A 24421-nucleotide genomic window follows, 5' to 3' on the forward strand; every position below is an offset into this window, starting at 1 on the left:
GACTGCCACAAAGAGGCAGAAGAGCGATTGGTCCAGCGGCTCACCGAACGATCGTTTTTTTCAATCAAGCGCGTGGAGTTATGGCTCCACCCGCGCACGTCTCACGCACCCATCACGGTGTGGCATATCGCAGTTCCTGTCGCGCGAAGAATATCGTTTGACGGCGAAACACGCCCTGTTGTGGCGACCGCTTGGCGTTCTAAAAGCGCATCCTCCTTACAGACACCAAATCAGATCACTCGAAGAAATATATTTCTAAAATGCAGCACACCGGTCTTCTTCGCCTGTTAGAATAATGTGTGTTAATTAGGCGTGCGTTCATTCCTTATAGATAACTTTTCGGACTGAGCGTGCGGTAATCTTTGAGTATCCATTTTGTTCTTTTTTTCTTTCGAGGTTCGTGCTTATTCAAGAACTTCTCTGTCTATATATGTTCCGTAACTTTCCCGCTTGTTCAAATTTGAACTATTGCTCTCAACTTTTTCTTAAATCTGGTTTTATGTGTCGTGGCCAGTCTAATTACCCAAGCGCCCCTATCACGAAAAAAATTATTGCTTGATCAATTTATTCTATGTATATTGTCCCTGTTCTTTTCTTTATCCAGCGTCCGTAACATTGTTTTTTTAACGTTGTTCTGGCGTTTGCGGTAAAATTCGAGCTAATTAATTTAAAAGATTCCTTATTTCACTTTTTCTGTCCTCTATATCACCCAGCACACCGTCAGCATGTATATTCATCTGACTCAACTTGCTTTTCTTTGGTGCTTTCTTTTCTCTCTCTCTCTCTCTGTGAAGTGATTTCTTATGGGCTCCACTGGCGTCTCGCCGTAGCGGCGGCGCTGCATCGACTGATCGATCCTAAGGCGCGACGACGGGTCCACTAGCGGGTGCCGTGCTCGCGTCTCTTCCGCCGCCCACGTAAAGCGGCGACAAATGAGCGGTTGCTCCCGGACGCAATGCGACGATCGTTCCTCGTATACTGCGTCTGTGTCTGTAATTTGCAGAGCAGCCCATCTGAGTCGTGCCCCCACAATTCGTGAGGCTCTTGTGAAACCCGATAGAACGAGGTAATACTCGCCGCGACTAGCAACTGAGTCAGCCGTAGGGCCGTCGAAAGCACCCGCGTAGACAGAGAGAGACACTTGCCTTAAATGAAAGTGGAGATGTTAGCCTGGCCATAGGCCTGCCATGTTATTTCAGGTTAAGCGGTCAAATATGAGGTGACACACCATCGAGAGCATGATCTTCGCAAAGTGGCACAAACACGCAGGCACGCTCAACGTATACCGTTAGCACAAACAGAAGCGGGAACAGCGGAAAAGGATGTAACATACAGCAGTTGTTCCTATTCCGGAAATGCGGGCTGTCGTTCCCATATTCTCTGCCATGTTCACTGGGGTTTTATGCGGTCAAAATACACAGAGTATGCTGTTTCACTTACGATCGCTGTCGCGTACACCGATTTGTGGACCCGCCGTGGTTGCTCAGTGTCTATGGTGTTGGGTTGCTGAGCACAAGGTCGCGGGATCGAATCCCGGCCATGGCGGCCGCATTTCGATGGGGGCGAAATGCGAAAACACCCGTGTACTTAGATTTAGGTGCACGTTAAAGAACCCCAGGTGGTCGAAATTTCCGGAGCCCTCCACTACGGCGTGCCTCATAATCAGAAAGTGGTTTTGGCACGTAAAACCCCATAATCAGTAATCAGTAATCACCGATTTGTGGATCTTGCCTACCTTGCGGATCACTTTGAACAGAGACTGTCAGAGAAAAGTATTATGCTTCCGGAGCACTCGTCGCACGCACCTCCCAAGCGCGCTAGGCGTAGTCCTCTCCTCTAAGGATAACTTGGGAATCCTTCCATCGGAAGTTTTTCACGACATTAACAATACGCGAAATACTCACTATAGAATAACAGAACAGTAGACTCATGTGGCGCTGTGATGTAAAGTCGATCTGTATGAAATCATGTTCGAGCAGATGCTATGCGACGGCATGTGTGAGCAGACACTGCCGCGAACCCTCCGCGCGCATTAGACGTCCGCAGCACGCGAACTGTCATCGCGCCTCTTTCCCGACGACAACGACCTTTGGCCATGGCGAGGCTCAAAGCGAAGTGCGTTGTTTACGGATGTGCGCTGTTCGCGGATACGTGCGCGTACATGAAGAGTCGCACTGGCAGGGTTGCTTTTTACTATATATATTTTTTCCCCGCTGCATCCACTTCTGCCGCTGCTTCCTTTCTGCTCCTTCCGTGCATGCGGGCATTATACTCCGCCACCATTCCATGCATGGCCTGTCCAGCACACTGTTAAACTACGGCGAGCTTAAACGAAAGGCCGAAATGGGTCGCGCACCATATCGTTCTTTGTCGAAGACAGAGCCAGCCGAGCGCACGCTGCCGCCTTGTGTTATGGCAGTATACGATCTTCGGTCGACACACTGCGTCGGTTCTGCGAACTGTCAGTTCAGCCGCATTGACACGAATGTGCATACAATAGTACCGAAGGTAAGAAAGAGAGAACGCGCACTCTTTGACCCCAGCCCCTTATTTCTCTTTCTTGGTTTGCTCATTTTTTCGCTCTCATTAACCTCGATGAACGATGAAAGGAAGAGCGTGCGCACCTCATAATTTGAGTAGCACGTAGCGGTCTATACTACAGTTAGTAGTAAGTACCCCGCTTACCTGTGCGTATACAACATACGCCTTTTTGGGGCGCGCGTTAACTTCGATGACTCCGCGCTTTCCGCCCACTGTCACTGAGCCTGTCCCCCTGGGGCCGGGCTTTCAGTGACAACGGAACCACACTACATTGTCCATGTTTTCGGAAACTATTCAGGCACTAGGAGGCGCCTTACTTATCCATGATGTAGCCGCTAATTTCCGAATCCCACATTCTTCTTCTCTTGCATATATATATATATATATATATATATTATGCAGCCGTTTTCGTTGGACGAATAGCGAGACCCTCTAATGCAGATAGTGAGTAGCACTAGTAGGAAGGGAAAGCTATCATGTTGAGAAAGATAGGCCAAACAATTGATAAGGTTACGAGTTCTATGTTTTAACAGATGATGATAAGCGAAGCATATCGTAATCATAAGCTGCAATATTGGCTATTTTGTTTGCAAGCATTTTGAACAGGCATTTGGATAAAGTGAACTCCTCAACTACACGTATACATAAGCGTCAGTGTTCGTGACTGCAGCCGTACCGAAGTCTCGCGGGTGGGGCGCAGTATAGTACACTGTAATGTGTGGCATGCATAATAAGCTTACCGTGCGTTTGCGTGACAAGAAGGCTACTTTGTTCTGACTGGTTGCCACTGTTTATAGCTTAACTGTACAGTTCATTTATTTGTATGGGCGTTTCGTATAAAACGCCTGCTGTGAAGTTGTGTTTGATGAACATTGCTACTTAATTAGCGCATTCACTGACCTTGGGTTACGTTCTTTTCTTTTTTCATAAGAATACACGACAGAATGCCGACGCGTCCCTATTTCGTTCATAATAAACAATACGTACAACACACAAAATACAACTGTAACATTTATTGGTAGGACGAGGTACGTTCACGAAGTTCATATGAGGCCTGTTATTGATCTGTATAACATTACATGCTCAGTCAGTGAGTATGTTTTCAACAAACTAGGAAAGCCCATGCTTACTACCAAAATTGCAGTTAAAGGCACCTATCACCTCTGGATCCACTGCCATGATACTTCTATGTTCTTTCTGGACGAGACCGTTTGTTGCGCCACCATATCAGCGCTCCCCCCCCCCCCCCCCTTCTTCTGGCACACGTTCCATTCCATCAAAGTCTCTGTCCTCCACGTTCCTTCCGAAGGCACGCTGGCGATTTTAATTACTGCGTCCCCCGAAGGCGACCTGACCCTCTTGCAGTAGCGCTATACAGTGCACTACCCACGGAGGCCGTTAACACACTTCAGCTGACTAAAAGGCCGGCGTTAAAGGGGAAGCAGACGGCGAAAACAAACAACGCGGCCTAAATGCTGGGAGCGCTTTCACGAGTCTCCGCCTTTCGTTTGATTCCCCGTCCCCACCTTGGCGGCGGCGCTTTTTGAACGCACTGCTGCATAAAGCGTCTCGGCGCCGGCGCACGTCCGCCGCCCCATTCACCGTGCAAGGGGAGGGCAACTGAAGGGGCGTCGGCCTTTGCACTGTTCATTGCTGTCACCGTTGCTGCTGCTGCTGCTGCTCCGAGCAGCGCAGCCATCCGCTATGTGCGGCCTCTGCTGTGACCGGCCCCACCTTGACGGAGACTTTAGAAGCCGGCTCAAAGCATCCAGTTCGAGCAGCGCATGCAGCGCTCAGCGGTGCCTCAGCGACAGCGCATACCTTCGGGGCCGGCTCCTGCGCTCGCCCAAACACCGGGGCTCATGTGAAGCCTTTTAAGTTCGATATGTTAATATTTACTTCGAAATAAGCGATATATTTTGCTCTACACCACCAACAAGGATGCGGCGTTTAATATAGGCCACAGTTTTACTGTGTGTTATGTACATCATGACAGCCGGTTTTCTTGATACGTAAATGAGCTGAGTCGAGCACAAAAATGTGGAATTTCTGCTTTGTTTGCATTATAAGTTAACGTACACGAGGTCCTGCAGATTAAACAACGAACATTGCGCATGACCTCTAAATCATCGAAAGTGAACTTGTCCTGGGAAAATCCCGTAGAGAGCAACTTCCCGCTTGGGCGCCGGTGATATGCGTATTTTTGATGAGAAACGTGTTTGCAGATGCTACAACGTAGCTTTGGGTCTTAAGTGTGGTATATCATTTAAATAATCTTAAGCGGTAAAACTGGGTACAACTGCTTCTAGAAAAATAAAGCGGTTGATGTGGTCCTACCCATAAATAAATAAATAAAAAAATACCTTCCAAGTGTTTGCGAATGGGAGTGCAATGCATCCGTCGTTGGAATGCATCGTGTGCGCGCGTGTGCTTGAATTTTCGCACGACGCACTCCCACAACAACCTCGAAGCACTTGAAGCATTTTGCTTTCAGGACGAATTCATCCTCTCTAAATCTCCGCATTGCACGCATGCCCACACAGGTCTACGCCCCGCGAGGTCATGGCCCAGTAATTGAACCGATTCTGCGAAAATGCTTGAGCTCGTGAGAGCCAGGCAACTACAGGCCTATCATCAAGTGTCGCGTATTCACGCAGCCGTCGCGTGAACCTACGTGCCTGGAATCAGTGCGCGGCTGCGGATCAGGATCACTACATTACCCGGTTCCACTCTCAGTGGCTCTGCACGACGCATACCTAACATACCTAATATACGTATACACACCACCTGTGCGTGCGTGTGTGTGTGTGTCTGATCGACTTTTTTGTTTGTTTGTTTGTTTGTTTGTTTGTTTGTTTGTTTGTTTGTTTGTTTGTTATTTGTTGATGTTTCGAACATCCTTCTACTCTTATTTTACTTTTTTAGGATCGTCTGACAGATACAACGCTGTTATATATTTTAGGGTGGATGTTTTTGAAGTAGAAAGAATAAACTTGACTTGTAGAAATGATCTGACGATAGAATCGTGCGAGGTGGGCGGCGTCCCTATTGCAAGAATGCCGTGGGCCTCAGCCAATAGCTTGGCCCTGCTCGCCAGACGATGCTGGTCTTCAGGGCTCGGGCTTGTCAGCTGGGCTTCCCACTGCTCGACGGTTGGTCCGATGATGGGTGGTGTAGATGGGCTGTGCCCACACTCCCATACCATGCAGTAGATGGTACTGGGCACCGAGCAGAAGGCGCACTAGGAAGTGTAGATACATGGCGTGCAGCAGGGTGCCATACGGGAATGTACCGGTCTGTAGATTCCGGAACAAAACCGCTTTTTCTCTGGTCAGCTTGGGATGCGGGGGAGGCTAGGTTCTCCTGCCCAGTCCGTAATGGCTCAAGATGTCGGTGTATCTTTTCGAGATGCCATCCTGTGGGTCAACCGGGGTTCGTGAACCCGCTGGGATTTTTTAAGTTGCAGAAATTACCTGCATGAGAAATCTCAATGTCTAAATATTTAATTAACGAGATTCCCTAATTACATGTTCAGTTATTATGGCACATATTGGAATAGTAACATTGAGTCCGAGTGCAGTAGTAAAGTCATGTCTGCTTAGGAGAAATGTTAAGAATAGCTCCACTCAGTCATTAAGATGTGCTATCCGAATGACGTTCCGAAAAGTGTCCGTCTTACAGTTCAGGGTTACCTTAACTAGAATTACAATGCATATTGTAGCAGCTTATGTAAACGGAAATCTTGAAAGTGGGGCTAGACTTTACTAAGTAAACGTGCATTCAAGAATTCTACGGCTAGGCTTCAATTCTGCATTTGCATCTTGTCCCTAAAGTGCATAATTAAGAAGTTAACTAGTGAATCTTTGACTAGCTACTTGCAGCATTGAGATTTGTCGTGCTGGTAATTTCCGCCTTCTCAAGTTATTCACCTGACCAGACCAAACTGGGCTATCATCATCATCATCATCATCATCATCATCATCATCTTTTATGTCAACTGCACGACGAAGGCCTCTCCCTGCGATCTGCAATTATCCCTGTCCTGCGCCAACCGACTCCAACTAGCGCCCGCGAATTTCCTCATTTCATTGCCCCACCTATAGTCTTCTGCCTTCCTCGACTGCGTTTTCCTTCTCTTGGCGCCCATTCTGTGTCTCTAATTGTCCACCGGTTATCTGACCTGCGCATTACATGACCTGCCCAGCTCCGTTTTTTTCTATTAATGTCAATTGGAATGTCGGCTATGCCCATTTGCTCTCTGATCCAAACCGCTCTCTTTCTGTCTCTTAATGTTATGCCTAGCTGTGGAAGCACACAGCAGCCGAGCATCTGCCTAAGTGCCGAAGTCTTCCAACCGCTCAGAAGTCATTCGGACGCCGACAAGCACGATCTCCATGCTATGGTTCGAAAGAAGTTCGCTTCGTTCTCAAAATTTGAAACTTTTTATTGCTTATAATGTAACTACATTTAGGTATAAATATATACAGAAGGATGCTTCATAGTCAAAGACTGTAAGGGCGAGACCTCCTGTTGATACTTACAACAGGAAAATAAGATTTGCAAACGGCAAATCGGTGTATATATGATTAAAGTACGAGCATAAGCACGTAATAAATAATGAAACGTAGGTATGAAAGAAAAGAAAACAAAGAAATATACATAAAATATATTTAGAAAAGCTTTATACATATTACAAGAACGCGCGCAACTCGACTTTATATGAACTAATGGCAGAATATTCTTTAAGCTTAGTGGGTAAGGTATTCCATAGTGGAGTTGACGCAAAATTAGTGGTGAATTTTCCATAATTAGTTCTTGATTTAGGAAACAAAAAGTTGTTCTGTGAAGCGAATCTTGTAGAAGCGGCATGTGATAACTGATGTAGGTTAAAAAGGGCTATCGAGAGTTTTCCATTGACGAATCTGTAAAATAAAATGCCGAGAGAGTATTTGTTTAAGCTACTCAGTTGTAGTATGTTGTGATCACGAAAAAACAAGGAAGCATAGCTGCAGGTGTAGGAATGTTAAATGTCATGATACGTATAGCCTGATATTGAATGTACTGCAATAGGGACAAATGTGTGGGGTAAGTGTTAGCCCATGTAGAGATACAGTAATTGAAATGACTGTGAATAAATGTAATAAAGGGATAGCAGGGCTTTAATATCAACGTATGACCTAGCCTTTAGTAGAATTCTTATGCCACCTACCGATTTCTGCATGAGTGAGTTTATATGCGTAGTAAATTTCAGATGCCAATCTAATTTTACCCCCAGGAAGGTAGTATCGTCAGAAGCAAATATTATATTACAAATGTGAATAGATGGAGTGCCAGAAATGTACATATTGCACGAGAAAAATAAAATAAAATTAGACTTGTTAGTCTTAGTCCATTACTCCGGCACCAGTTCAATACATTGGCGGCGTTTTTGTTAATCTTAGATAAGAGTAAGTCTATACATTTACCTGCACTTAGTGTAGTAGTGTCGTCAGCATAGAGTATACAATTAGATGAGCTTAGACATAATGGAAGGTTATTGATATAGATTAAGAATAAGAGAGGACCAAGAACCGAGCCTTAATTGCGGCGCACCAATGTTAGTTACTTTAGGTAATGAGTAAGTACCATATATATATACGGATTGTTCTCGATCTTGTAAGTAACTGCGGAGTAAAGTTAAAGTTGGGCCGGTTATTCCAATCGATTCTAGCTTCCTTTCCATTCTACTGCTTAGCAATAGGCGTGTTTCCTTTAAGCAAAACTGCATTGCCGTAATTTTATACTACAGCTCACACCGCAGTACTCTGAAGCTCGTTCTATTTTTCCTAGCTCACTTTCGGTTGTGTTCTATTTATTTGCCATAATTTCAAGGCACGCAAAATTTGCTCTTACTAACCTGGAAAGGGTAGTCAAGGATTCGAAAATATTTTGTATTATCAGCATGCAATCATTCTCGTAGCGGATAAACACGGAGCGTGCCGCGGTAACGTAGAAGGGCGCGTAAGTGACGGACAGCGAGGTCATAGCGTGTCTTATATAGGCAGGAGAAAAAAAAAAAAAAAAGTCTGCGCCCTTTCCGAGTCGCTGCAGTGCGACACGTGTTCTATACACGCAGGCTAAGATTTGGTGGAGTGACGAAAGAAGCGGCAGCACTGTTCACGTCACCCCCACTCTTTTGTATTGCGAGGGACTCTATTTTCTTGTTCTTTCGCAAGCTGCCAAGGAGCGTGGGAAAACCTGACAGGTGACAAGTCGCTTTGGCTCTCGGCTCATGGCATGGGCAAATAAAGCCTACGTGACGGGGACGGTATCGTAAACACGGCACCCACAGTTCGAGGAGCTGTCAGTCCAGCGCTGTGGCAGGCCTCTATTCGCCTGCGAAATGACGAACACGCAAACAACACGCGTTTCGGAGATTGAAAGTTTTCTGAAGGAAAGGAAACGGAGAAAGAGCTTTGTTGTTGTTGTTTTTTTTTTTTTTTTTTTTTTGCTCCATCTGCACTTGTCAAGGCGGCGCATAGCCGCGCGCCCGAAGGTGGTCTATTTGAAGTTTGGCCTGAGAAACCTTGGTCGGTTCCCGTGTCCTTTTGCCCGTTCAACTTTTTTTATTTGTCTCGCTGACCACTCATGTGCGATTTCAGTTGCGCGTCACATGTTTAATCGTGGTATTGTGAAAGGCGAACTTTATTTGCAGTACAACGGCAGCGCAGTGTGTTAAATAGCTTTCACCTCGATATAAGTGTATCGTACGGCCTTGCGGCCGCGGCGACAGAAACGTGAGCGTCGAGCGACTCCCGTGTTCTGGATCCACTCGACACTCCACGGACTGCGCCTCGACTGATGAGGGTGAACGGCAACGCCACCCGCCACATGAGCTGGTCCCGCCAATTCAGTGACACTCCATGTCTAACCCTGAGCAAACATTTTGTAACCAGGCTCTCTCGGCGTCTGCTCTAATGCACAACGAACGAGGGTGTGTTCTTCGAGTAACTCCTCGCCGTTGAATCGGCCAAGGAGCGTCATTGAAGCGCAGTGCCTTCTTCGGCTCAAAGGCGGCGTTGGGCATCATAAAGTTTCTGTACTCGAAGCCTTATTCTGTAGAATAACGCTTCAAACTCACCGGCTTGCAAACTCACCGGCTACAATTCGTAAATTTCAATATGTGCCGTAAAGTAATTAAACAAAAAGATAATTAGGGGATTTTTGTTAATCTGTTGAAAGTGTGTTTGGATTTCTCGTGCAAGTATCGTCCGCTTCTATGAATCATCCAGATGAAGGACTAGAATTATGTTGTCTGCGACAGCCTATTTTTAAAAATTCCATAAAACTTAAATATGGTCACCCTCTTTATCCCACGCCTACCGCTTATTTCTCTGGGCTAACTCTTTAGCACCGCGGTATACGTCATTCTTTGTTTATTACTTGTTAGCGTGTCTAAATTAATCCACTCCAAACTTGCACGTTTGTACACCAACTAATGACCTAGCGGGTGAGCTGCAAGGCCGGGCAGGATCACGCAGCCCACATGCCATGGAGCAGAGAGTATACCCAGATCGCAGCGGGCGGCTGATAAATCTCGGCCACAATGCAGCACGTTCACCGACACGAATATAGCAGTATTCACTGGGATTTCCAACGCGGACGCGGCGCGGCATTTTACACGTTATGGCCACTGTCGCTAAGGGTTATAAGCAGAGAGGTTTCACTGTGCAGTTATGCGATTTATCAAATACAAATAAAGAAAGGGAACCATAGAGTGTCAGAAATCGGCCGTGACGTTCGTTTGTCTTTTTTTTTTTTTTACTCTTCTCCTTTCAAAATCACTGTAAGGCGACAGTTTGCCGCCCGCCATTTTCTTTAATGTCTTTCCGCCCAGTGTGTGAACAAATGACTGGGAGCAGTGTTGAAACCGCACGGCCTTCATTAGGCAGTTTCTCACGCGGACAAACAAGAGACTCACTGGGGTAATGTGCATTCCCTCTGGGCGGGACAGCGAATACCTCTCGACTTTTCTCATCCTTCGCCTCGCGGCCCCGCTAATATACGGCACAGCTCGCGCTCACGAAGTGACGCACGGTGCGCCGCAACGCGCGCTAAAGTGCCCGCTTGCAATGGCGAAAGTAGTGGGTTAAGACCAAACCAGGCGCGAAGGGAGTAATAAGCGCCCACTGCTGTACGTGTTGGTGTCCTTTGGCATTCGCGGAAGGCACACAAGGCGGGCGACGGAGCTGGTGTCGTCCGTCGCATGTTGAGCCGGAAGGCAAGCTCAGAATGCACGCGTATACATTATCCTGTGCATGCTCTTGACGTCTCTTCTAAGAGCCGAGACGGCTGAGGTGCTGTGTACTTAGCTCTGTGTGAGATTTCGTCTCCGTCGCTGAATTTAGAGGCGAAGACGGACATCTTTCGACCTTTTCTTTTTCGGTGATTCATTTCTGTCAGCAACGCCATGCACCTTGAAGACAGTTTCTTTTCCTTTTGATTTCATGATCAACAGTATTCATCATGGCTCTTGTTTCTCCCTCTCCCCCTCTTGATTTCTCGTATATATATATATATATATATAGTAAGCTGCCAGTGTGGCAGACGTGAGTTTGTGTCTGCCGAAAATGCGTGCCACAGCCATCGAGCTTTGACAACTCAGTGTTGAATTGGGCCCGCTTGGTAATGATGCGCACGTCAGCACCGGACCAGTTCAGGCGCCCAATGTGACGTCATTTCTTACTTGCATAGTTGAAGCATCAACCCGACAGCGATGTCCCGCCTCTTGATCTTTGACTCCGCTGTGCTTCGAGGCTGCGGCGCTCTGCTGCTGGCCATGAAGTCGCGTGTCTGAGGTGCTAGTGTTCGGGTGCACGTCATGCGATCGACATTAACCTGTAGCACTGCATCTGCAGGATTTGTCGAAGACGAGCTGTAGTTTTTTAATGTTAAAATCAATAGAGAGTTAATTAGGAACCCAAAACTTAGGGTCCTCAGCCCTTGTTGAGTGAGCCGCTGTTGGATACAGAAGAGCGGTACAGTTGAACATAGCAGCGTTAGACGCAGCCGTCAGGACGACACAGTGGTGAAAATTAAAAAGCGGTTCGAAAGCGAGAACCCTGAAGTTTATGCACAAGAAAATGGTTAATTTATAATAACGGTAACGACACTGCTAATTTTACGACTTCTTTCGTCACTTCACGAGATACGCTGATCCAAACTGTTCGCTCTCAGTTGGAATTATTATTTCCTTTCTTTCTTTCTTTCTTTCTTTCTTTCTTTTTTTCTTTCTTTCTTTGTACGTGTGATGTGAAACGGCGCGTCCAGTGTGCCGAAACTAAGGTGGAACAAAATGAGATTACTGGCAACTAACTGCTGTACAAGTCTGAAATCGGTTGAAATGACCTTGAAGAATTGTTTCTACGGTGTCGACTGCAACGTTCCGGCAGCATTGGCCGCGGCAAAAAAAAAGAAAAGAAATGTCCAGCAGAGGGTACTGCTCAAATCAAGCTCGTTCTTGACTGCTATGCGAGGTCTCATTGCCAGCAAAAGTGACCCGAAGTTGCCTTAGAGCTCACCCTATTTCTGGATTTGTGGGTCTTCGGGTCGACGTTAACCAAAAAAAAAAAAAAAACCAAGCGTGGTCTTGGGCTCTGCGCACGCGCTGTCGTGGCCCGCTATTCTACCGAGTCATCAAGGCTCTCGTTTTCCCATTCTAAAGATCTCTCCGCGTTTGCGTTGAGTTATCCGTTTGGTCCATCAAAAATGAACGTGGTCATTTACCCTGTGGCTCTGGAAAATCACGGGAAGTCTCTAATCGTGCACAGATAAGCATACACACGTTAAGCCACGTCGGCGTTAGCTAATTTAAGTACGAGCGGACAATCCGGTATGCGTTGAACTTATACCCGCTTCGGGCTGATTTTCCCCCCCAGAAGGTGTACAAATCTTAAGAGCCGCAACATCAAAGCTGTATGCAAGCTTTCGACCAGGCGCTACATATTTGGGAACGCAGCGAGAGATGAAGACAGTGAAACGAACTGACGACATGCCAGCAGTGCCAGTTGCTGTTTATGGGTTCGGGTTTGTAAATCACGCGCACGGACGCCAGGAAAGGGGGGGGGGGGGGGGGGGGGTACATGTGTCACTGGTTGCGCGCTCACGTCGTGCAGCTCGTTTCCGAATTGCTCCGGCGCGTGACTGGGAATGAAAAGGGCGCACGGCTGTCGATTCAATGCTTCTGCTGCAGCTATGGGAAGTTCGCCTTGCAGCGTGGTGTGGCGTTTCGAGACAACTAGGCGATTTGCTGACAAGAGCTGACGCTCTTATCTGCAGTGAGATATGTGCGCGCTATGCGAGCACGACGCGGGGGAATTCCACGGAATACTCACCCCATGGTTCCTGAACGCGATCAGGAAGCGTCCGCTATGTATGGCTGGAAGCCCAGGTGTACGTAGACATTTCAGAAGCCCCGCGTATTCCACCAGAAAGGCGTGCCTCTCGGATCCTGAAGAGCGTCATAAAAACGGTTCGCGAGCCATACTGGCGTCAATGCACTAGCGAGTCATGAATTTACTGACTACATGCAGCCGTGCAGCTTTATTGCGTTTTTTTTCCTTTTTTCCTTTCCTTGATTATTATTTTCTTGGCCAGGCATTCAGTCTCTCTAAACGGTGGCCATTCTTCAGTACCCACAAGTTTGTTATGGTACCCACGTTATGCACTAACGGCTGTTTATCTACTTTCTTTAAAAAACGCATTTAAAGTAAGATTGGATCCAGGATGACTTTATCGGGGAAAATTTCCAGGAAGAAAAAGATAATACATTTTTTCTTGTTATGTTTAACATAATAAGGCATGTCGACATTTAATAACCACCTCTGTTATCTGTGCTAATACAATGTTTCGCTAATTTCGGCAATGACGGAGTAATAATGACAACACGATACAGGGTGCCTCTACTTTTCTGTGCGTAATTGAGTAGCACTTGAAAAGCGTCCCAGCCGGGCTGTCTCTGAACGTTATCTCCAGTTTAAGTACTCGTGATACGAGGACGTCTGCATGCCCCCCATGCTTAGGTATTGCTTAAATTCACAAATTTATTGGCCTTGAGCTTTTATTAGTCTACTCAGCTTCGACGATTGCGTAACACGAAAGCATGCGTCTTGAATGTGGCGTAGGCGAAAAGGAGGAGGAAACAAAAGAGAAGAAATGACGCGCGTGCAGTGTTCGTGTCGCGAGTGTCACGTGCGCGCGACACCTGGCACGCGGGCTACAAGAGCTTGTCCTTATCGGCGTGGTGAATTTGTGAACGTTGTCGCACTTCCGCGTTTGTTTCAGTATTCAGCAAACGGCGCCTTGGAGACCCCGCCGGTTTCGAGCTCATTTCCCGCCGTGCGGGTCATAGCGATGGCTTCGAGCGCGGGGTGCCAAGTGCTCCTTGAGCCGCACCTCTCGGGATTGACCGCGTTTCGCTTTTATAGTCGTCGGGAGGAGGCCCGCCAAGACCGCGGAATCCGATACGAGTGCCAACACCGCTGTGGCCGCACCGATAACCAGCGTGACCCCATATTTTCACCCAAAAGCGCTCAACCAACGACCGGAATACCTAGAGCTGATATGCACACAAGAAGAAAAAAATGATCATCCCTGATTTTCAGGAAGGAAGAAAGACCTGCGCTAAAAACGATAATATTTTCGTCGAGATGATGCTATTCAATCTAAAGCTCGCTACAAGGCTGTTGAAATTTCGGAACATCGCGTTTTTCGTGGCTTTTTATCTCCTAATTTCGCGCCCTAAAACGTCTTTTGCGTTATCTCTATAGGGAAGATCAGTGCTAGTTGACCAGTATCTGTAGATATTACTGGTTCTAAGCTCTCCGTAAGAGGCAACAGCAACTACGTTTCAGGGCTTCACTCCAATACAATACACAGGTGTTTACTGTGGGGACTCCTTCGGATTATGTTGGACAGCCACTAACGTGCGTGCCCTTTATTCTATGGCGTATAAATGCGTGTAGACCAAAGGCACGGGGATGGCTCGATAATAAAAGCGTCTGTGCCTTTTAGTATATTACTGCCCCATTATACATGCTGTGTTGTGTTTGCGTGTTTACGTTCTACGGTGCAGCGAAATTTAGCCCAACAATTTACGCTCCTCTGTCACCGATGTATTCAAGAGCAAGCGATCGCTGAGAAAGCGCATCCTTCCGGAAACCCCTGAAGCGAAACGCAAGAACACATTTACGAGAGAAAGAAAGGGTCGAAAAGTGGGATCATAACCACGGATAGCAGTGCATGAAATTTTGAGCCCCTAGGGGTTCGGCATTAGGGTAGCGGGCACCACGAGGCCCAGCGAGCCCAGCGGTTGACAGTGTCCCCTGGCAGCAGCCCTGACATGCGTGGTGATGTTTCTGATGTCGCAGGTTTCCACGTGACGCCCAAGTTGCACTTGATCTGCCCCGAGAGCTGCATTCTGATCGTGATCGGTGTGGTGATCGGGTTGCTGCTCTTCTACACGGGCCTGACGTCAGTGGGGCCGCTGACGCCGGACGTGTTCTTCCTCTTCATGTTGCCGCCAATCGTGCTGGACGCCGGCTACTACATGCCCAACCGGTCTTTCTTCGACAACCTGGGTTCGATCATGACGTACGCCGTGCTGGGCACTGTGTGGAATGCTCTTACTATCGGCCTCTGCCTGTGGGCAGTGGGCCTGAGCGGCCTGTACGGCACGTCCGTGCCCCTCCTGGACGCGTTGCTCTTCAGCTCCATCATCTCCGCCGTTGACCCAGTGGCCGTGCTGGCTGTCTTCGAGGAGATTCACGTCAACGACGTCCTCTACATCCTCGTCTTCGGCGAGAGCCTGCTCAACGACGCCGTCACAGTGGTCAGTGGGAGCGGCTTATCAGAGCTATACAGCGATGTATTCTACGGGAAGCACTCTTACATGCTATGCCATTGAAAGAGAACTGGCGAGGGCGTGCACCTACCGAACTGTAATTAAACGTTTCAGGAATGCCAATTCTTCCCGTAAAAGCTTTTCTCACAAGAGCTGTTAATTCATGAATTTTATGATTGTACACTTAAGCGAAGAGCTGAGTATTTTTGTTTAAATTTCATTGTAGTAACTCCTGCGGCTTTCACAAGTGAAACAGCTTGTAGAGAGAGAGAGAGAAAGTCGAAAGGTGGGGATGTTCACGAAAACGGAGGGTCCGGTTGGCTACCCTACATTGGCAAACGATGGTGGGAGAGGCAGATATATAAGAAGGAAATAAAGAGACGTAGAGACCACGCACATACCACGATCACACTGACAAAACGCAGACAGAAGTTAAAACTAGTCAGTGATAAAGCTGTTTGTGCAAATATTTTGCCCTTAGGCATCGAAATCATGACTTTATCGTCCTATTTTGTGACGGCCATCTAGCAGAGATCAAGATAAGTAACGTATTCACGAGTTTTGACAAAGAAACTGAAAATATCTAAATCAGTCGAAAGCCGTAATATACGAAAAATAAAAATATATTTCTCTATATATTCAGTTTTGTGTAGGGTAGCAAATTGGACGAAGTCTGGTTAACCTTCCTGTATATTTCCTTGTCTTCCTCTTCAGAGCTTCGACCCGCCGCGGTGACTCAGTGACTATGGCGACCTCGTGCTGATGAGCATGAAGTCACGCGTTTGGTTCACGGCCCCAGCGGCCGCATGTTGACGGAAAAAAACGAAAAAAAAAGGAAGATCGTGTACTTACAGTCAGCTGCACGTTAAAGAACGTTTGGTGGTCCAAACTAATCCGAAACTCCACTATACGGCGCTTCTTGTTGCCCCATTATTGTTTTCTTTTCGGACGTTCAGCACAATGAATCAATCGTTCTCCATATAGTGCGTAGACAGAGTATAGTCCACCGATCGTTGTTTCTCTCATTAAAGGGGATAACATTTTCTTCTACATATAAGCAAGATTCTCAAAATATTCGGTTGTTTGTTACTCGACCCATAACTTTTTACGAAAAGTGCGGAGTATTAGTTGGCTATGGGCAAGATTTTTCAAGCTTTCGAAAATGGGCTTGGGATGGAAGTCATCTAAAGTCACAACGGCAATCATGGGAATTGCCTTCGTCTGTAATCTCTGTAGTCTTGTGAGACTGGCGCTTGTGCCATAGTGCCACAAACAAGGTGACAATAACTGATGACGGGACGGTCGCCATAGTCATCCAGCAGTGTGAGAAGAATTCGTACAGACATGTTCAACGTGAAAATTCCATGACATGACGCGTGCGCACTGCTAACTCGAGCTTTGATCAGTTGGCGCAGCCCTATACATAGTATGCACGTGACGTCACATCCGCTGCTGTCGTCTGCTTCCGCTACCTTCCGCCATCTTGGGGTACCTTATCAACAGGCGCGCGCATAGGCCTATAGGTTCCCTAACATGGCGCTGCCGTAAACCGGAAGTCGCGGAGTATCGTTGAATGACGTACGTGCATACTATGTATAGCGTTGCAATTCGGAGGTAACGCACAATCGCACAAGGAAAAACACTGCAACGAAATCCACGCACTTACGTTTAGGTGCCAGTTGTGCTAGCAGTTAGAATACCATCCTGTGGGAAATAACTGCCCGTTACGCCAAGCGTTATCAATGCCGCGTGCGGCCGCTTGCCCCACAGCGTGCATCGGCCAGCCAGTGAATGGTGCGACTATTTCTACTGGTCCCGACACGAGACGATAAAACAGGAACTGTGTGATGTGGCGCAGGTGCTGTACCGCATGTTCGAGGGCTACACGGACATGGGCACGGAAAACATAATACCGACGGACTACGTGTACGGCGTGGCATCCTTCTTCGTGGTGGCGCTGGGCGGCACGGCCGTCGGCATCCTCTGGGGACTGGTGGCTGCCTTTGTGTCGCGCTTCACGCACCACGTGCGCGCCATCGAGCCCCTGTTCGTCTTCATTCTGGGCTACCTGTCCTACCTCAGCGCCGAGCTGTTCCACCTGTCCGGAATCCTCGCGTGAGTTGCCATACCCGGCGTCACCCCCCCCCCCCCCCCCCCTTAGCCCTCTCATCAGTGCCTCATCCATCCAAGTTAACGTTATTCAGAGTACAGCGAATTGTGCTCAGCACAATGGAAGCAATTTGTACTTCGCAATAAGATCAATGTACTATAAAAAGTGGACAATAAAGCAAACGCGGCACAATGATAACAAAACAGAAGGAATTCACGCTAAAGTGCGCTTTCGGACACCTGGTTCATTCTACGCAAATAATTTACTAAGAATCTTGATAGGCCAGGAAAGCGATTAAAGAGTGTGTTGCCCTGCGCTTTTTTCTTCACTGCTGCCCTCGTCTAGTCGTACTGCAAATGTGATTTCTTTCGAATATGCACCGGCTAGCCAAATTTGAGATCCTTGAGCTTCACTTTCCGGAAGTGTCAGTACAATCTGGACCCCTGCAGGAGCGCTGGGTCTGTATGCCAAACGGCAAGGATAGGTTAACAGGGTCGCCGCAGCTAAAGCATGCGCTGTTAGACTATATCAAGCTTCCAGATTTTGAAATACTTAGCTAAGCTAGAGGTAAATCAGAATCTTACATCTATCATTTCAATTAGATTTTTGTTTTCTACATACGCAGGTTGACCTTCTGTGGCCTGACAATGAAAAACTATGTTGAAGAGAACATCTCTCAGAAGTCTCACACCACGCTCAAATATGGCATGAAGATGTTAGCCAACTGCTCGGAGACGATCATATTTATGTTCCTTGGTGTATCGACGGTGAATGACATCCACGAATGGAACACCTGGTTCGTCATCCTCACCATTGTCTTCATCACCGTCTTTCGTTCTGTCGGTAAGACGTAGGCACTTCCTCCAGTGCTTCCTCAGTTTCTTGCACCTAATAAGAATGTGCATGAAATTTTCAATAATCGGTGTTTTTTATCCGCGTGTGTTTTCTACTTTTATCTTGTTGTTGCTCAGGATGCATATACTCTTGCTAATATTGGTAGACAGTGATGCTACAAAAACGCTAACAAGCCTCTTAATACAGAATCTTTCATTATACCGCCACACTCCAAGCTGAAATATTTGTTGTTGTTGTTTTCCTTTTTTTTTTTTAAATACGGGGCCGCAGTGGGTCAATATAATGCCGCATAAGTTAAAAGCTCAAAAACGTGCAATCATCACGGGTGTTATAATTAGGACCGCTGGGCAAAGCTTTTTACGATGACATTTGTTGAACAGGAAAAAGAAACTGTAGGTCGAAGCCGAACTTCATTTTTACAGGACGCATGCACGGGAAGGCTGCAAAGGGCAACAAACACATTTATTTTTCTAGTATGAAGAAGCCACCGAGAAATTCAGGATGCTTGCTTTTGGGTGCAAAGTGTCGTACTTCTTTTTTTAATTTCGGTTTTTTGTCTGCGTTTCGCTGTCACCGCAGTAGCTCCCCCGTGGTTAAAAATTTGAATGGAATGAGACGCTTGCAAAGAACTCAGCTATAAGCTTCAGTAACCATGAGATATTTCTCCTTTACTGGAGGCGTGTACTCACACCCTGCTCACTTTTAATTTCAGTTGACGTTTGTGATAAGTAGAGCGTGAATTTGCACGAACAAGTGGCGGCGAAGCACTGCGCGTTTTCTTTTTCGGGCAGGCACGCAGTAGGCGTCTACCTTAGCATGCGACGGAGTGGGCAAACAGCTGGGCTGCAAAGAATTTGGTAATGCTAGGTATTTTTTGAGCGACCGCTCAAAAAAATACCCAGCGCCCACTGCTGGAAACGAACAACCGTACAGTTGCTTCTGCTACAAGCTTAAGCATTAAAGGACAAGAGGTGGGCCTGAGAAGACGTTGCGTTCCTCGTGTACATCACATTTAAAAGCTAACTTGCTGAAAACGAGACGACTGCACGATAGAGGAGAATACGGGACAGGCGGGATGAACGCCCGTTTCGTACCATGTCTTTTCTCCTTTCGCACTGCGTTACCTTCGAAAGACCGTGCAAAAACATTCCCGACGACTCGTCTTATTTGCACAGGCGTGGTTCTGCTCACGTGGCCCATCAACCGGTTCCGCGTACACACTCTCAACAAGGTGGATCAGTTCATCATGGCGTACGGGGGCCTTCGAGGAGCCGTGGCCTTTGCCCTGGTGCTGGTTGTCAACGAGGACGTCATACCGACAAAGAAGATGCTCGTGACAACTACCATCGCTGTCATTTACTTCACCGTGTTCGTCCAGGTAAGATACCTCTGGCGGGCCCCATACTGCGACTATTCGTAGCATCCAGCATGGTGTGGCAAAAGCGTCCACTACAGCTGTATATGGACCGTGAAAGGAACGTGACCAAGAATTCTCTATATTTTCGTGATCTCGTATAAAACGGTGACATGTTCTAAATTTTCCCTTAACTTCAACATAATTTATATGGGAAATTCAATAAAAGGCAAACCCAATTATTTCAACACAGTCTGAAAAAAAAATCACAGAGCGTTGTCTCATTGTGTGACAGTGCTGTGTTCGCACAACAAGGGAAAGAATATTCTAGAGAAATATTCCCTTGTGTATGTCGTTTATCTTCTGTCTCGGCATTTGTTTCCACGCTACAAAGTTACATCTAGAGGACGGGCAAAATTTATTTTCTTGTTATTGTAGGGCATGACCATTGGACCTCTAGTACGCCTGCTCAATGTGCCACGGAGTGTCAAGAGCCAAATGTCTATGAACGAAAGGCTACACACCAGGGTAAGTACCACACGCTGCCTATTTATGGTCACGGGCATGGTCGCTCCTTAGTACTCAGTTATGTATGTTAAAGATGCACCTTCTTCATATTTCAGTTGATGGACCACTTAATGGCTGGCCTGGAAGACGTGACGGGGCAGTTCATGGGCAACTACAAAATACGAGATAAGTAAGTTCGGCTCGCACCTCAGTGCATATTTTTACAAGGTATTCTGCATTCATACGTTATTATGCTCATGATTATAAGCTAATATTCCTCATTTGCACAGCAGTCAATTTACAGAGCTGCGGATTGTTTTCACTCTCTTATGTTGGCCATTTAACATCACTAAAATAATTTTGTGTTACTTTCTCTACCTTCATAATGAATGTTACATCTCCAGCCTGTAGGTAGGTATTGGACATGCAGAACTTCCCAACTTTCGTGGCAACAATAAGAAAGCGTTAAACCGTGTACCGACACCAGACTTGCACATGTTACAGAAAAAATGTAACCGATTACATTTACAATTGCTTCGTTCAAGAATGTAATTGTTTGCAGCGACCAATTGATTCCCCCCCCCCGAAAGAATTAAGGAATTACGCAATTGTAATTTATTACTTCTACGTTACTTTCCTCCGAACCTTTATTAGCATTGCATCGATGCAGTAAACAGAACGAACTGACTCGACCCCCTCCTCCTCCCCCCTCTTCTTCGATGCATCCTCTGCAGCCCTTCATACATTGCTTATCTGCACTAATAATTGCTTTTTAAAAATTTATTTGGTCATGGGCCCTCGTTGTCGAAGACATTAGCAGTAACACTAAAACGTGCCCGAGGAGGAAAAAGCAAAGAGAGGAAGGTTAGTCAGCCGGCACGACGTGCACGTTGGCGGGGAGGGCAGTGTTGTAACGTATACGGATCCTGCACCTAATATTGTGGTTACTCAGCATCTGGGTTCTCTATAAATCGCAGCGCGTCATTGTGCAGCGCACTACCCTCCCCCCCCTCCCCCCCTAGCCCGCCTTTCTATTTTACCTCGCAGCTTGGCTCGCGATATATCTGCGACATGAATTTCAAGTGTTTTATATCGAACTAAAGATTTGCAACAACCCTGAACGTGTGGTTCGCTCGACGTTGAAGCAACACTTGTGATGCGCCGAACAGCGCGTGTTCAGTGTCAATGTGCTTGTTTGGTACATAGCGTATGTGCGCTATCGCGCAGGTTCAAGTACTACAACAATCGCTTTCTGAGGCCGATGCTGCTCAAGGACCACAGCATCCGCGAGCCCAAGATCATCGAGACATACTCCAAGCTGAACCTTGCCGACGCAATGAACTTGCTGAAGAACAACAACAGCCTGGTTCCTGTAATGAACGGCGAAAATGGCGTGTCTTTAGCTTCGCTCTTCCGAAGCTACACACAGACCAACCTGAGCAAAGGCGCCGCGTCGGCCAGCGGCGACACGCTGCGCGAGCTCGACCTCCCAGTGGACCGGTCGGCCACCGTGCTCAACTTCGACATGAACGAGCTGCAGTATTCGCCCAGCAGCAAGGACTACGCAGACGCCCAGCTGCACCACATATTGTCAGACTCCATGTTCAAACCATCGAGGAAGGTGAGTTCCGGCCGGCCGGTGTTGCCATGAGCTGAGACGCGAATTCATGGGGAAGCTCTTCCGCGAAACTTGTAGAGAGAATTATTCACCCATCCCTTCAGGGATACTGTCAGCTGAAACACTTATATTCTGCGTTTTTCGATGGGAAATATAGAAACTAAAATAGCTGCTAGAACTGTGAGTGAGTGAGTGAGTGAGTGAGTGAGTGAGTGAGTGAGTGAGTGAGTGAGTGAGTGAGTGAGTGAGTGAGTGAGTGAGTGAGTGAGTGAGTGAGTGAGTGAGTGAGTGAGTGAGTGAGTGGAGTAGAGTGTCATTTGCATTGTTAAATATTCCACGTGCCATTCTTAACACCACAAAGATAAAAAAACGGGGAAGGACAAAAGCGTTAATAATCAGACGGACATTCTGTTGGCTAGTATGTAGGAAACGGTGAATCCAACGCGGTATGTCATGAGGAGTTCGGAAGATGGGAGATGTTCCTTTCAAACAGTATTGTAGTCGTTCTTGGAAGCACTTAAACAGCACTTCCAAGTGAATATAGTGCAAGTCATACGCTAGGCTGTGCAGTAACGAGCCCCCCTATTTTCAATTTCACACCTTTGTCAAGCGCTGAAGCCTCAAACGCTACACATAACATATTAACCTATGCCCGACAAGCGTGGAATGGCACAGAAGGCGTAATTAACACGTAAGGTTTGTTAATACGCTCTGAGTGTCCACCGAGAATTTAGCTGGGTGCGGGAGGCAGCCTTGGCGAAAAACATCAGCGCTTCGTAAAAACTTCTTGCCGGAACTGAATGGGAGGCTATATCAGCCCACGACGCCGTGCGAGCTGAACCCATAACGACACCTTTCCCTTGCAGCAGCCTCAGAGTTCAGCTCACGGTTACAGTTAGTTTGCTTGGAGCATTAAAATTAGTCGCGCATGTTCTCTTTTCTTTCTGCTAATTTCTGCTGCCACAGTGTATTGTGGCTTCGCCTAACACATTCGCATGGTACCCGTGACCCGTTATGGATTAAAAGTCGTCAGTGCAACACCTTCGTAAACAAGTTTGACGTGTTCGTGGCAGGCTAATCAGTACCTTGCTGATCATATCGCTAGCTTTCAAGACTACGCGCGATCCCTAACAGGTTTAGCGTGTCGACCAAATTTTGTTACTGCGACTCTCTGGCGCCCAGCAGCTGAATGCCGAATGTTTGGGTAAAATGTGGACGACCTGCGCCATGCGCGACGGTCCCTGACGCGCCGCTTGCCTCCTATTGCACGGCTGGGTGGCACGAATGCGGGAAGGAGAGGCTCACACTGGCCGCGGGCGCAGGTCAAGCGGCTGTACAAGGACCGTGTGGACGGGTACGAGGACCACCCGCCCTTCCACCATCACATGCGCATGCAAATCCGCACCTTCTTGGGAGAGGAGAGGCGACGCATGCGCAAGGCGCGCAACGGCCGCCTGCCACGCCACGATGGTAACGACGGGGCCCCACTCACCTGCCGACACGTGCACGAACCGCGCAAGATTCCCAATGGAGGTACGTGGTTCGACCCGCTCGACTTCAAAGAGGCGGGCTTCGCTGTCTATCGCGATGACGCAACAGCTTGAGTAGGCGATGGTTGCACTTTTATGGGGCCTTTGAGATACGGAGGGTATTCACACCGTGCAGATTAGTCATGCAACCGACGCTGCACAAGCATAATGCAGACCTTGTTTACAGCCAGTATCAAACTGTTATCTCCAAACGCACGCAGCCTTGAGTGGCGTGCGTCGGCTTCTGGTCCAGAGTGCCGAAATGGCACGTTGAAGAAAGCATCAGTCGCACTGGCCTCCGCGCCAGCGTCAGTGCACGTTGTGAATTTCCTTGTTCCCTATCTATAATTTGCTGATAAACTGCGTACTTGTGTAACATGAATGGAAATTATGGTACATTCAACGAGCGACGCACGTCTTACTTAGCCAAGGTAGAGAGAGCGTACTTGTCCAGGACCCTAGTTGGTATTACAAAATTCATACTAAGCGCGAACGGAACAGGGATGACCGCCGAAAGACACACAAGCACTTAGCGCTCGCGCGTGTCGGCCTGTGTTTTCATCCCGCTTCGATGTCTACTAATTATCAAGAGCACACCTTGATCATTTGATGCGCATTACACATTATACTAGATCAGCTTTGTCATGTAATGATAAAAGCCATAAATTAATGGATTGGAATTGACGCACCTAATAATAAAGGTAAATAACCTCGTGGATGACACATCATTTTGCCATACACAATCATTAGGGTGCTATCACTGCAAAAGACGTTGCACTTTACCCCGCCTACTAGTCTATAACGATCGTTATACCATTGTTGCCGGAACTGCATATTTTCAGTGAGCAGCTGTCAGGTTCTCTTAAAGATCCCCTCACCAGGTATGGCCCTTTTGAGCTGACAAGCGCAGAGCATACAATGCCCGATAACGATCGTGTCTGCAAAGAATTACATCGCCACGCGCCGTGGAAAAATCTGAAATTTCAAACCGAACTCCGTTTTCCCTTCTCTTCGCGACCGCCACGCT

At 47.3% G+C, this 24421-nt stretch overlaps 1 protein-coding gene across 1 annotated transcript in view; it reads left to right on the plus strand.

The window, feature by feature from the left end:
- LOC126547329 (sodium/hydrogen exchanger 3-like) overlaps positions 1-24421 on the plus strand; it is a 221295-nt gene that overhangs the window by 189298 nt on the left and 7576 nt on the right. Inside the window, exons 2-9 of the mRNA XM_050195294.3 lie at positions 14949-15409; positions 17280-17536; positions 18157-18374; positions 19562-19764; positions 20179-20268; positions 20364-20437; positions 21475-21868; positions 23188-23398. Of these exons, the coding sequence (XP_050051251.1) occupies positions 14949-15409; positions 17280-17536; positions 18157-18374; positions 19562-19764; positions 20179-20268; positions 20364-20437; positions 21475-21868; positions 23188-23398 (1908 nt within the window). The remainder of the gene's footprint in view (positions 1-14948; positions 15410-17279; positions 17537-18156; positions 18375-19561; positions 19765-20178; positions 20269-20363; positions 20438-21474; positions 21869-23187; positions 23399-24421) is intronic.

Source organism: Dermacentor andersoni, chromosome 1 (genome assembly GCF_023375885.2).
Source record: "Dermacentor andersoni chromosome 1, qqDerAnde1_hic_scaffold, whole genome shotgun sequence".
NCBI classification, from domain to species: Eukaryota; Metazoa; Arthropoda; class Arachnida; order Ixodida; family Ixodidae; genus Dermacentor; species Dermacentor andersoni.